At 47.8% G+C, this 12815-nt stretch overlaps 5 protein-coding genes across 5 annotated transcripts; all 5 read right to left on the bottom strand.

The window, feature by feature from the left end:
* Positions 1–69: 69 nt before the first annotated feature.
* Positions 70–1282, bottom strand: BJ212DRAFT_401277 (Triosephosphate isomerase). The gene is made up of 6 exons (XM_041343109.1): positions 999–1282; positions 822–945; positions 724–767; positions 479–677; positions 241–428; positions 70–190 (listed from the first exon to the last, which is right to left on the bottom strand). The coding sequence occupies exons 1-6, from the start codon at positions 1108–1110 to the stop codon at positions 102–104; spliced, it is 756 nt and encodes a 251-aa protein (XP_041191373.1). The 5' UTR covers positions 1111–1282; the 3' UTR covers positions 70–101.
* Positions 1283–1811: 529 nt separating this feature from the next.
* On the bottom strand, positions 1812–2940 carry BJ212DRAFT_1366088 (NAD-binding protein). Its single transcript, XM_041336091.1, has 5 exons — positions 2427–2940; positions 2332–2377; positions 2138–2278; positions 2016–2081; positions 1812–1955 (listed from the first exon to the last, which is right to left on the bottom strand). Exons 1-5 carry the CDS (start codon positions 2685–2687, stop codon positions 1876–1878), a joined length of 594 nt encoding a protein of 197 aa, XP_041191372.1. The 5' UTR covers positions 2688–2940; the 3' UTR covers positions 1812–1875.
* A 1964-nt stretch (positions 2941–4904) lies between these two features.
* Positions 4905–5901, bottom strand: BJ212DRAFT_1366079 (uncharacterized protein). Its single transcript, XM_041336090.1, has one exon. It carries the CDS (start codon positions 5631–5633, stop codon positions 5034–5036), a length of 600 nt encoding a protein of 199 aa, XP_041191371.1. The 5' UTR covers positions 5634–5901; the 3' UTR covers positions 4905–5033.
* A 646-nt stretch (positions 5902–6547) lies between these two features.
* On the bottom strand, positions 6548–9846 carry BJ212DRAFT_401147 (WD40-repeat-containing domain protein). Its single transcript, XM_041343108.1, has 12 exons — positions 9845–9846; positions 8565–9574; positions 8467–8493; positions 8390–8413; positions 8225–8326; positions 7983–8162; positions 7775–7930; positions 7611–7718; positions 7400–7552; positions 7182–7344; positions 6728–7122; positions 6548–6667 (listed from the first exon to the last, which is right to left on the bottom strand). Exons 2-11 carry the CDS (start codon positions 9561–9563, stop codon positions 6869–6871), a joined length of 2166 nt encoding a protein of 721 aa, XP_041191370.1. The 5' UTR covers positions 9564–9574; positions 9845–9846; the 3' UTR covers positions 6548–6667; positions 6728–6868.
* Positions 9847–10515: 669 nt separating this feature from the next.
* BJ212DRAFT_1366069 (uncharacterized protein) lies at positions 10516–12125 on the bottom strand. Its single transcript, XM_041336089.1, has 10 exons — positions 11979–12125; positions 11648–11929; positions 11549–11594; positions 11444–11498; positions 11359–11378; positions 11235–11300; positions 11116–11184; positions 11004–11062; positions 10699–10947; positions 10516–10647 (listed from the first exon to the last, which is right to left on the bottom strand). Exons 2-9 carry the CDS (start codon positions 11927–11929, stop codon positions 10831–10833), a joined length of 714 nt encoding a protein of 237 aa, XP_041191369.1. The 5' UTR covers positions 11979–12125; the 3' UTR covers positions 10516–10647; positions 10699–10830.
* Positions 12126–12815: the final 690 nt, after the last annotated feature.

Below are 12815 nucleotides of genomic sequence, written 5' to 3'. Positions count from 1 at the left end.
CATGTACAGTGATGATCTTATTTCTTTCACAAGTCTAAGTAGCATAATCGGGGATATCTGGATATCAAACGGGACTATATGCTGAAGAGACATCACACCCTCTAATTCCTCCTCGCATTGACGATATTGACAAACTCTGGCTTCAATGAAGCTCCTCCGACAAGGAAACCATCTACGTCGAATTGAGTAGCTAAAATGGAGAGTCAGTATCTCCTTCTTGGTCTTCTGCCGTTGACGTACAAAGATCTTTGCAGTTTGCAGCGGTAACACTGCCTCCATAGATAATCCTGGTGTTCTCTGCTACAGCAAGGGACACTGCCTGAGTGAGGAACGTGCGGATGTCCAGATGAGCCTCCTGAGCTTGGGCGGATGAGGCAACTTTGCCTGTGCCAATCGCCCACACGGGTTCGTATGCGATCACAACATCACTGGAACATCGCCAATCAGCATGGCACAGCACAACTGCCCAAGTTCGCACCTCCAGTCACTCTCTTGTAGCACATCGACGACGGCCTGCAATTGCTTCTGAACAACTGCTGCAGTCTGCCCTGTTTCACGTTCCGGAAGGGTTTCCCCGACGCAAAGGATGACTTTCAATGTCGCATTTAAAGCAGCCTTAGTCTTCTGGGCAACGAACTCGGACGTTTCGTGGAAAAGGGTCCGGCGTTCAGAGTGGCCTGAAAGAATTCAGCCGACATCTATGGAAGTTCATAAACCACTCACCTAGAATCACATAGGGGATATTGGCGTCGACGAGTTGCGCAGGACTAATGATAAAAAAAGTTCAAGATTAAGACAACTCAGGCTTTCTGTCGACTCGCCTGAGTTCACCAGTGAATGCTCCTGAATCTTTGTAATAGCAGTTTTGAGCAGAGAGCTGTAGTTCCGATCGCACCGTGTCTTTGAGTGGGATGAGATACAATGACGGAGGCGCAATGACGATCTCTGCAGCAATCTCTGTGAGCCGAAGGTCTCGTACATATAAGAAAAATACGCGCCAGTCGTGCCGTCTAGATCAGCAGAGTTGAGGACACTGATGATAGACCCCAATTGACCCTGCGAGGTGGGGTTCATCTTGAAATTTCCGCCGACAAAGAATTGACGAGGCATATCGAATAAAAGTCGAGGTATATGGTAGAAGAGAAAAGACCTGGATTCGACGGTCGAACAGCGGCGTTGGCAGGTGTTCAGCCTTGCGCAGAGCTAGTCCATATCTAATCTTTATCGAGAGTCCGACGCTAAATCCGATCATACGACGCGAGATCATACGAGCTGATAATCAATAAATTTCAAACGTGGGTCGCAAATAATTGGTACGTGATCCTGACGCAACTCGTACGACTCAGATTCAATTGGCCATGTAGAATTTAAATAGCAATTTCAGACATCAACCAGTATAAGATCTTTATTGTCCCTCATAGCGTCTCAAACCAAACCATGACTCCAGCTGCAGCCTAAGTGAAGAAGAGTCCTCCATCCACAGAAACCTGTGTCGGGATAATCAACAGGTTTAACCAGATTCTAATTCGGTGCTAGTGCACTTACGCTCTGCCCTATATAACATTACAAGGTATCCAATAAACCCTGATATTCCACTGGCTGGGACTCAAGCTCACCAGTTATAAAGTGCGCCTCCTTTGATACGAGGTAGGAGACGATGCTTGCAATGTCGTCTGGAGTACCCTCGTACCCAACTGTTGTCTGTACCTGATGCGAAGACATGGGAATGTATGACTCCGTACAGTTAAGGATTTGCATCTTACTCGTTCAATTAAACTAGGATCATGTCCCTGTTCAGCCAGCCATCGCTCCCTTTGTTCTCTCAAGGTTCGAACTGAAAGTGGGTTCGGACATTGTTGGAACAACAAAAACACTCTAATGCGCACGCATTTCTGTCTGGATGGGCCCTGGAGCATAGCAGTTCACGGTGATACCGTGATGGCCAAGCTCCATCGCTGCGAAGGATCAAGGGTACCAGTTATCCATTACTCGTTCTATGCCCATCACTATCTCACCTGCAGCCTGAGTCAGCCCCCTCACAGCAAATTTGCTGCTGCTATACACAGCGAAATCCTTGGTGGCTTCGTATCACAGGTAAGCTAGAATGCTATTTGGACAAGCACTTCGACCACTGTACCTTTCTTCCCGACCACTGATGATGCGCCTATGATCCTTCCGCCTCGTCCTTGCTCGATCATCTGCCGGGCAGCATACTTATAACAGAGGAACGTCCCTCGGACATTCACAGAGAAAGTGGCGTCGAAGCTTTCTACGTCGGCTAGGCACACGTATAACTGTGGTGAACGTTAGTGCCACTTAAAGGCCACTTACCGTCCAAGACATTGCCAAATGTGATTATCCCGGCGTTAGCTATCATCTGCTCAATATCAGCTAATGCTATCAGAAGTGTGTCAAGCAGGACTTGCTACGTCGATGCCCCCCAGAGCACGAACAGTGGTTGCAGTCATCCCTCTGACCTCATCCTCCATCGATACATCTGCTGGAACAACGATAGTTCGTCGCCCCTTACTATTAATGACACTCGCTACAGCCTCCAATTCCATGCTCTTGGTCGCAATGTCATTCAGAGCGATATCAAAGCCATCATCAGCAAGGCGAAGTGCAATGGCACGGCCAATTCCCTGGCTCGCTCCTGTGACAATAGCAGTCCCTTTAGGTTGCGACATGGAAGACAGAGGAATTTCAATGTTGGTGAGAGTGTAGGCAAGTCTCGAACACCCTTGACACTGATCAGCAGACTCTAAATATCCCAAACCTCCGGCCTATCCGAATGTAGCCTTTTAGTTTTGCCAGTTTTACCACAAATCAGGAAGAAGTTCTTGCGCCCAAGTTTATGTAACGATAGTATCTGCGAGTAAAAATACGATTTTTTACAGGACCTGTTTTTAGGTCATGCTGATTCCCCCATCAACGAACATCTGGGAGTAAAATCAGACCAGCTGTGCGCATCAAGCCAACTTATTGGCCTGAAGATATTACATGTTACGTGAGCAAGAGGTAGACTGAACGAAGCTATGAACTTACCAGTAACGAAGTGTACCTCCTTCGTTCCAAGATAGCATACAGTGTTAGCTTCGGGCTGTCCAGTGTGCTTGATAGGAACATTCTCAAGTAATTTGTCGAGGTTTTGAAGAAAACGAGTGTTCAGTATCTGGATTCTGGACAAGGTTTGCAATTGTGCCATACTCACCGACATCACCCACTTCCTCGAGACAAAATCGTCAACAATTGTTGCCAGATCCAAGTTCCTAGAGTCTGGGGCTTCCTAAAGTCGGGCAAATAATTGCAGATCAACCAGAATCTCAATTTTACTTAAGCATGCAAAGGCAGACATTCATTTCACTGCAGAAGTGTGATAGCAGTTAGAAGGCGGTAATCTAATTCAAGTCTCACCAAAAAAACCATCTGTGGGTTCGAACAGAAACCTTACGTATCTGGAGCGCCCAGTAGGATGTAACTAGGAGCTACATCCTACTGGGCGCTCGAAACACATAAACTATGTGGCCATATTGGTGGGTACTGAAATGTCGTTGATATCTGTTCAATACTGAGGATCTAGGTAGAGGACCGACTGTGCACGCACCTGCCACGCGTTTTAACCATCTAGCCTCAATCTTGTCCGGACGCGCACCTCGGTTCTATTGGGATTATCGCAGTGAGCAATGGGCCACTCGTTGTGTGTGACATCATACATACCGCGTTCAAAAATGCAATGGCTCTTTTGGTTGATGCTGAAGCTTGAATTCGGAGCTGTGACTCGTCTCAAGCCATAGCTAAAGAGTTGCAGCATCAGAAAAGATGGGTCTCCTTTAGATGAGTTCCAGAACTTGGTGGTCAGTATGTCAAAAAGGAAACAAGCTGGTGGCTGTCAGGCGAAAATTCGATGTTATCGGCTGGAGTCCCGTGATCCGGAGGCTAATTTTAGCCCATCTGGGGCTGTGAATGCAACTCGTGAACGTTCAGAACACCCAATTATGATGACCTCGGAGTATTGCCAGAACAGTGCTAGTCTTCACATTTCAATTGTTGTATCACAGGATCCATTGGTGAGTCTGGTGCCGTCGGGGGAGAATCAAACTGAATACACCGAGCCTGTATGCTTGACCAGCCAACCCAATACCTTCTGCTGCATGCGTGCTCTTGACATCCCAATTGATGATGGTATTGTCATCTCCAGCACTTTTAATTCACCTGTCGTCTAGCGATGCCACGACCGAGTTCGTCCAACCCTTATAACCCTCGAATAGCCCATCGCGTTAGCCGCGACAGAGAGAAAGATAGTCAGTGGCATGTGACGAGGAGCGGTCTTTGAGGTTGTGACTGAGCCTTGTGAGTGAGTTACATATGGTTTCTGCTTATTACCCCAGCTCTTGTAGCCCTTTTCCTGGATTCTCGCCCCCGCTGCAGTGCCATGGCGTAGAAATAAATCATGTTTATTCCTTCATCACCTCTAACAGATTGCTATTTATTCACATGCGACCAAGATGGGCTATCGATACTCTGGAAGTCCTACATAGAACGATCGCGAGACGCTAATGTCTGAACACTTCTAGTGTCAGCTCGGGGATGGCACATGCGTTTCTCGAGCGGCGACGAAAACATGTCACCAGTGCAAAAGTTCAGCCTAACGTTTAGAATCGAGCACAATCAAATTCCTGAGGCTTCAGTTCCCCGTTCGATGGTATCTGGACCATTTTACACGCATCTGACAGATTATGCACTTTTTCATGACCTGACCGTGACAAAGATATTGATCGTTGGCTCGTTCAGAGTGCTGGAACACACATACAATGTCCTCATACGTACCTTTTTCACCTTGTCTAGTTCTCTGAAACAGCACCTTCTCATCTGTGGTGTTCTAAATGACAGATCGTCTGTCTGTTCCAATGTTTGATCAGTATGCCATATCGATATGAAAGTCGAGTTGGGATATTATTTCATGAAAGTACAGTCAATTTAAAGATATGATAATGAAGACTCGTTAGAATTCTACATATTCTTTGAAATGCAAACTATAATATCTCTACCGTTCTGACGTTCGACATGTCGCGAATAGCAGACACGTCCTTGACACGTGCGATGATGTCATGATCCGATGCGATTCTTTTGTATTCCTCGCCGCGCTGCTGCGCTAACAAAAGTGCGCCAAAAGGCTGTCCAAGGCGAGCGATCAACCTCAATGCTTGCGGCTGAGACTCTATATCAACTAAGCCAACTTCTTTAGGGTGACCCCAAGATAAATCGTCTAGTGGAGACCCGGGCACGGTCTGCATATCGTCTGAGAAATCAGACAGTCCGAGGTCATGATGATTCCAGGGACGGACGAGTAAGAATCTCTGCCGAGAAGGTCTCGAATGCGAGAACTGAATCAGCTTGTCTTCGGTGGTGACTAACAAGTCTTGAAGTCCGTCTGCTTTGACGTCATATGTGAAACATGTCTCCCAGTGTAGACCGCTCTTCCTTCTGACTCCTGTGACAAGAAAGGTGATGCAAGGAAGGAGTAGTCTGCGGTTCGCGAAACGAGGAGCGTGCAGGTTGTCAAGCTGGGTATACAATGCCACAGCCAACTTTACATCCGCGACACTTCGAAGGTTGGAGACCGACGCCTGCATCTCATCATCGGATAGCGATGGTGGTATGCATGGCGGCGCTTCGTATGAGGCAATGTCGGCCGGGAGACAGCTATTAAACTCCGAAGATTTTCCGACCCAGTCCAGGGCAGTGATATCACCCGACTGAGCCACAATCGCCTGCAACAGTCGGCCGAGAGCGAGATGCTTCTTCTCGCCGTAGATTACAGGTAGGTGAACGCCAAAGATGCCAAACAATGAGTATGCAATATCTTCCTGTAATGTCGTGACACGTGTCGACGCCCATTGAAGTTTCTCTCGTGCACCTTTCATCCCCGGACAGAAGTCCACGAGAGCCTGGGCGTTTATGCCTGTTGAATCCTCCAACTCATGCATGATTGCGACAGACTCCTTATGATTGGGAGAACAGTCATTGAGATATAGGGTCCAATCTGCTTGGTAAAAGAGAACGACTTTGGGAGCCAGGAACTCTTGGACAGTCCATCCTCGTGTGTTCCAGGCGCTCTTTGCCAGTGCGCCAGACTTCGACAATGGCGCAACGTCGGATAGGTAAATAATCGTAAGAGATGAATGACGATACCACACAAACATAGAGTTGATTGATCGCTGGAGCTCAGCACTGTTATTTTGATCGATGCAACATGTATCGCTCCATGCCCAGCGATACCCTGCATCACGGGAAGTTTTGCAGAACATCTGCAGCTTCGTCATGGTTCCGACTGGATCTAAATCGTATACGGCCTTGTCCTGGATGTCGAGTAGCAGCGGCTCCTTCGTTTCCCACCTATGCGATAACATTGCCCAACGGAAGTACACCACCACCATCTCTTTGATGCACTCCATTTGAAGGTGCCCATGTGCCATCAATGAAGACATAAGTTTCTCGTACTCCGTGCTCTCCATGAAGGCAGTTGTCTGTGCCTGTTGATCGCATAAACGTCCTGTGGAGGTGTCGAGTAAACGAAGTGGAGCGGTGTCCAGGTGAGTACGAATCGCTTCTCGAATAGCATGTTCTGCTTCACAAGGAGTGACATAGTGATATTGCCGACGTAGTTCTGGAGAAAAACGTGATCATGATCACGATCACGTTTACTCATGAAAGATTCAAGACTTACGTTGTATCTGCGCGTCGGAAGCATTTTCCAACTTGGTGAGCATGATATTGAAGGTCACGACTGCTTCATCATAGCGATTTACCCCGTAAAGCGCTTCGTGCTTTAATTTGTACCCAACATAAGACGATGGGTTGAGTTCGATCACCTATGGATTGACAACATCAACACAATGTTAAATATTATGCACATCATCCGCACCTGTTCTGCGTCGGAGAGGGCTTCCGCATATAGGTTCTGTCCCATATTCTCCTTACCGCGGCGTACAAGAAGTAGGTCATGTGAGGGATCTAGCCCGATCCCTGCCGAATAAAGCTTGATAGCTCTTGCATGATCGTTTGTAACTACAGCTTCTTCTCCCTTGGCCACACAACGTGCAATGCAGTCTTGCTTGAAGGCTCATCGACCTCGGGGTCAATATCGATGCTCGAGTTGTCCAAGATCATAAGACACTCACTGGTAGACCATCCGAGATAGCTGGTCTTCTCAGCCCCGTCAATCACGCGCATCATGTATTGGTACGATTCGACCGCTTCGATCACTTGATCCGCTCGAAGGAACGCGTCACACCGTTGTTGGTGGGCGGTTCGCAATAACGAATCCAAGTCCCAACCGAAGAGCTGCAAAGCACATATCGTCAATTATTAGAAGTGCTGTGACGTTGTAATGACCCACCATGGTGAATATCTTTAATCTAGGTTCGCAGAGTGCCGTGCGTAAGGACAAGTCAGCCATAGTCGTAATGAGGACCTCCGTGAATTGTTCAGCAGCTTCGAGGTACTGCCCATTCTCAAAAGAAATGGTTGCAAGTTGTACATGTAGATATGACTAGCGAGTGCATTTCAGGAAGATGAATGATACTCTGCGAACCCAACATAAGACGCACGTTTACGACGCTGCACGGAAGCGTATCTGAGTGCTGACAAGTAATGGCTAGGTCTTGAACTCGCCGGATTGCCTCGTCGCGACGGCCTGCATTGAAAAGCGCAACGGCCTGAAAAGTTGGAGACTGAGACTGAGAATGACCAACTCGAATGGTATGAAGAGTACCTTGATCAATAGTAAGAGGTTGATGGTCGTCGAATCATGAGTGGCAAATGTGAAAGCGAGATCAAAAGCCTCCATGGCATCCCAAAGTTGCTCCTTGCCGCAAAGGGCAATGCCCTTAGAGATGCAACCCATTAATGAGGGTTGGATAGCAATTGACTAGGCAACCAAAGGAGTCAAATCAATAGTCATGATAGGCAGAGTGTCTTACGTTGACTGCATCTCGAAGTGCCTGGTCCCAATCTGAATTTCGCGCCATTACAATTGAGCGACTGGCACAAGAAGCGCAGTTGTCGCCATCAGTGCCGATCTCCTGGTTCAGAATATCTTCAGCAGTATGCAAGTCCCCGGCGATGCACGCATTGCGAACTGTCGTGTTGATAGGGAGGTTCTGCATAATAAAACATGCTCACATTCCGTAATAAGCATGTGCACCGAAGGAAAACAACTCACATCGAATAATGAAGGAAACAAGCGAGTGCTAGAGGTTACGTGAGTTTCCGAAGAATGATGGCTCGTAATGTCACAATCGTCAGAGGACTCGTTGCGTGCCAGCTGTGCCATAGTGCAGAAGAATAAGTTGCAAATGAGAAAGGAACAAGATGGGTAAGAGCGTACCTGGATGTCACTTCGAGCGATATCCTTCATTTATTGGCATTAGCAGTATATGATACCGCAGTAAGAAGAGAACTTACCGGTAAAAAAGGTGTCGACAGGGTATTCTGGTTTAAACGAAAGGTCGCCGATCAGGACTTACTAGCCTATTGGACTCGGAACGGAAATGGAGGCTTACGGCAGCGTCTAGCTCTTCCTTCAGCCTATCTTCCGCATTATATTCCTCGAGTATGTTCTTGATGAACCAGAGCCGAACCTTCCCATCTCCATCTCCACTCATGAGCAGTTCTCCATTGGGAGAAATCACCACACAGCCGACCCATGTGGTATGTCCAAGTGCCTGCCCTATCTGTTGGTGTGTTTTTGTGCTCCACAGCCGCACAGTATCATCACAAGATGCAGTGGCAATGAAGGAATCGTCAAAAGAGATGGCGAGAGAATATATCCAGGCAGTGTGACCAGCGCAAGGTTTATCGATCTGGTCTGCGTTGGACGAGTTCCAAAACTTGACTGTTTGATCGTACGATGCGGAGACAAGTTGCTGGCCGTCATGCGACCACACAACGCTTCGAACCCGATTTTGGTGAGCGTCGAACTCGAGAAGAACCTCAGCGTCAATGGTGCGCCAAACGCGGATGGTATTGTTTTTTGATCCCGAGGCTAGTTTCAACCCATCGGGGCTGAATGCCACAGTCAACACTAAACTGTCATGACGAAGTGTCGCGAGGACAGCGCCAGTCTCCGCATCCCATATGACAACCGTGCAATCAGATGACCCGCTTGCCAGTCTTTCACCATCGGGGGAGAAACACAACGAGTTCACATCGCGCGTATGCTTCACCAGCGGATCCAAAATCTTCTGCCCGTTCTCCACATTCCAAAGGATAATGGTTTTGTCCTCTCCACCGCTCGCAATTCTCCTATCATCTGGGGATATAGTGACTGATCGCACCCAGCCCTTGTGTCCCTTGAATGGCGCTCCTACCGATGCTCCTGTCTGCACATCCCAAATTCGCAGGGTTTTGTCTGATGAACTAGTGATAACCCTTCGACCGTCTTTGAAGAACGCGGCCGCTAACACTGATGATGTGTGTCCTAGCATTATTCGCGGCTGCGTTGAGTGCTCTTTCATAACAAGGTCTGCGTTTCTTGCCACATCCGAAAGCTCCACTAACATATTGTGTTGATCTAGAGTGAGAAACAGACGGTCAGTTGCAAACGACGGGTGTGTTTTGTGGACATGTTTATATCGTAAATCTGATGTGGGGTGAGAAGCGCTAATTTTGTGCCCACAACCCACCTCATGTAGGCGCTTTTCCAGTGTTCCTGGTGGCTCCCCACCACGCTGCTACAACGTGGATCTCATTTCGTTTCATCGCCACTGCCATTTGTGCACAACTCGTCATATACAGTATCTCCTTCATTGGTGTACAGTACCACCCATTCCAAAGAACTTACGTCTGGAACCCCGTTTCTGCAATCTTTTTTCAACTCAAGTCCTGTTTCATTATCAGCTTGCTTCCGAAGACAGGGGGTGAGTGTCCTAGAGTGTTGAGAGGATGAGTTGTTGCGGGTGGAAGTAATATCAATGACCACAATCGATAAGGATGCGGGACAGGGTTATTTTTGGATACAATACTGCCAAGGTATGATGAAAACACATCAGATATCTGTCATTCGAATTACAATATCTCTAACGCCCATCCTGTCATGACTCATGAACGTATACAGCAGCTAAGCACCTAACACGTACGATGGTATTGTGATCTGATGTGATTCTCCACCACGAGCGCTGCCTCGCCACAAAACATATGCCGAAAGGTTGTCCCGAACGATCGACGTTGCAACTTGGCTCAATTCTCGCAACTGGAACTCTGTATCAACCAGTCCATCTTCTCCGATGACTCGCCGAACGACCACCATTCCGACGAAGACTTGGGCTCGGTGGACCAATCGTACATGCTCCACGTATCATCTGCAAATCCAGGCAGCCAGAGGTCATAACGCATTCACAGACAGATAAGCAAGAACATCTGCCGAGTATACTGCCGGCGAGCATCGAATCAACTTGTTTTCTGTGGTGATCAGCAGATCGTCAGGCCGTCGTCCTGTGCAAGGCCCGGACATTATCAACTTAATTCCATCAAGACTGAACCAAAAAAAAATTGCATATTCAATCATAAACGACGACAGCTCGATTCCTCTGGATTTCACGGAGCTTCTCCTGAACCATACCTACAGAGTGAAAATTCCTTAGCTTGTGGGTTTCCGCTGGTATTCAATTATTCGACAATTGATGGATTCACATCAGGACAGCATCAAACCACCGTCGACGGAAATCTGCGTGATCGGTTCCTCGTCTCAGTTGCTCGACATATCAATGGCTAAATGAACTTACGCATTGTCCTAACACATGGAAATATAGGTTAGTTCTCATACAGCCCTTATGGGATGGGAAACTTGCCTGTGATGAAATGGGCCTCCTTGGAAGAGAGGTATGCAACAGCGCTGGCGACATCTTCCGGCTGTCCGACGTATCCGACTGCAGAGTTGTCAATCGTCTGTGCCGCAGTTTAGCCAAAACATGTTATGGTAGACATGAATCTCCTAGTCGCACCTTTTGGAAGTAGTCGCCCGTGTCGCCTCGTTTTGCAACTTGAGCCTTTGATGCGACGACTGTCCGTGATTTTATAGGGACAGAACGCAAACAAAATGCTTGTAACACTTACCCATGGGTGTTGCTATGATGCCCGGAGCATAGGAGTTGACCGTGATTCCATATTGTCCGAGTTGCAGTGCTTAATGCGGTCGTTAGTACTAATGCACATGCATGAGTTAACGACCTTACCAGCTGCTTGCGTTATGCCTCTAACAGCAAATTTACTTGCACTGTACGACAACAAGGGGGACGTAGCTTCATAGTAGACGTAGTATTTTCAGGCGCCACACTCGAATCAGGGACAACCTCTTACCTTGTATTCCTACCATGGAACTGGCACCGATGATGCGTCCGCCACGTCCTGTTTTACCATCTGGATTGCGGCGTATTTATAGCACAGGAACGCAGAGGTGGCATTGATTCTCATCATGCGGTCCCAGCCTTCTAGAGTTTCTGCATGAAAAGTGAGTATGCCATGTTTGGTTCACGATGGATCTACGCACCACTTAAGAGATCTATCATGGCACTAATTCCAGCATTCGCGACCATCTGCAGTAGTATGCCATAAGTCCAACGATCACACATTTCGCGCCACTACTCACGACATCCAAGCTCCCCAGAACGTCAGTTACAGTATCAATCATGCTCTTCACCTCGTCTTCTTTGCTGACATCGTAAGTTACAATGCATGTTCTAGGACGGTAGGAGTCCTCTGATTCTCCGCCTCGTCGAAGTTCGGCTGCGAAGTCTTCCAGTACCTCTTTCTTTCCGGGTAGATCATTGAGCGCTAAATCGAAGCCGTCTTGGGCTAATCTGATTGCTATTGCACGGCCGATTCCTTGTGCTGAGCCGGTTATGAGGGCGACACCTTTGGATTGAGACATCGTGTATATCGATCGAACAGTCTCAAGATAATCTATGGACATTAAATACCTTTTGAAATACTTGAAGTACATACACTTATCATGGCGTCTAGAAACAGCAGCCAAAGATAAAGGTCCAAAGGAGATAAACCGCACTTGCAAGCCTTCAACGTCACCGCATCAGAGAATTATGATGTGGGTCTCCCCAGGGTGCTTTACGTTGATTGGGATTTCCGACGTTAGGCATGGCTTTATACGACTTCACATGCCAATATAACGAAAACCTTTTCTATATATGATCATATATCAGCATATGTGACGATATCTGCAGCTCACCAATCCTCTGATCGGCGCCCACCCGTCAGTTTTCTTGACAGGGCGCTTCGATCGAGTCGGTGGTCATTGTCTTCCACGTGAGAAAGAACGCGTCGTAATATTGGCTCGCCCAATCGCAGAGGACGTGAGGCCTGCTAGTCAAGGAACGGCTGCGCTCAGCAGGGTATCCTAAAGTTTCCGAGTATGAAGCCATGTCGTAGCGAATACGGTCTTCTCGGGTGAACGCGCTGAGTAATTAAAGCCAGACTGACAGCCTGCAGCAGGGTTGCAGATCACAAGAGAGTCCTCCCTTGCAGGGACAGGAAGAAACAGGCAACTTCACCCGAGAGGTACACGCGGCCCTCAGGGCAGTGTACATGAGGTTGACTTGAAGATCCAGGCGCCAGCACTCCTAGAGTGATGTCTGGAAAGTAGGCCGAAGGCCCCCCCTTCTGCACTCCGACTTTTAAAGTTTTCAAGTTAAGCAAGGATTCTAGAATTTACCTCCGACGGCAAATCGATGATACAGTCCAAGTTGAAGTGTCTGCTGAAATGAGATAAACCAAGGGAAAACAAACAAATGCGGACCACA

The sequence above is a fragment of the Suillus subaureus genome, assembly GCF_016647635.1.
Source record: "Suillus subaureus strain MN1 chromosome Unknown BJ212scaffold_23, whole genome shotgun sequence".
Classification (NCBI taxonomy): Eukaryota; Fungi; Basidiomycota; class Agaricomycetes; order Boletales; family Suillaceae; genus Suillus; species Suillus subaureus.
Note: the sequence above shows the minus strand (reverse complement) of the source record. Positions and strands in the feature narration are given on the sequence as shown.

Bases quoted from the DNA above. Each gene is read 5' to 3' on its own strand.
- BJ212DRAFT_401277 (XM_041343109.1), bottom strand. From the start codon at position 1,110: ATGCCTCGTCAATTCTTTGTCGGCGGAAATTTCAAGATGAACCCCACC. The intron at 429-478 runs GTGCGAACTTGG...GCGATGTTCCAG, and splicing joins CTACAAGAGAGTGACTGGAG to TGATGTTGTGATCGCATACG. The intron at 191-240 runs GTACGTCAACGG...TCTCCATTTTAG, and splicing joins TGCAAACTGCAAAGATCTTT to CTACTCAATTCGACGTAGAT.
- BJ212DRAFT_1366088 (XM_041336091.1), bottom strand. From the start codon at position 2,687: ATGTCGCAACCTAAAGGGACTGCTATTGTCACAGGAGCGAGCCAGGGA. The intron at 2,279-2,331 runs GTAAGTGGCCTT...ACGTGTGCCTAG, and splicing joins ATTTGGCAATGTCTTGGACG to CCGACGTAGAAAGCTTCGAC. The intron at 1,956-2,015 runs GTGAGATAGTGA...GATCCTTCGCAG, and splicing joins GGGGCTGACTCAGGCTGCAG to CGATGGAGCTTGGCCATCAC.
- BJ212DRAFT_1366079 (XM_041336090.1), bottom strand. From the start codon at position 5,633: ATGCAGGCGTCGGTCTCCAACCTTCGAAGTGTCGCGGATGTAAAGTTG.
- BJ212DRAFT_401147 (XM_041343108.1), bottom strand. From the start codon at position 9,563: ATGTTAGTGGAGCTTTCGGATGTGGCAAGAAACGCAGACCTTGTTATG. The intron at 7,719-7,774 runs GTACTCTTCATA...CCAACTTTTCAG, and splicing joins ACCTCTTACTATTGATCAAG to GCCGTTGCGCTTTTCAATGC. The intron at 7,553-7,610 runs GTGCGTCTTATG...TGCACTCGCTAG, and splicing joins TTCCGTGCAGCGTCGTAAAC to TCATATCTACATGTACAACT.
- BJ212DRAFT_1366069 (XM_041336089.1), bottom strand. From the start codon at position 11,929: ATGTCTCAATCCAAAGGTGTCGCCCTCATAACCGGCTCAGCACAAGGA. The intron at 11,499-11,548 runs GTGCGTAGATCC...CTTTTCATGCAG, and splicing joins CATGATAGATCTCTTAAGTG to AAACTCTAGAAGGCTGGGAC. The intron at 11,185-11,234 runs GTAAGGTCGTTA...GACCGCATTAAG, and splicing joins AGGCATAACGCAAGCAGCTG to CACTGCAACTCGGACAATAT.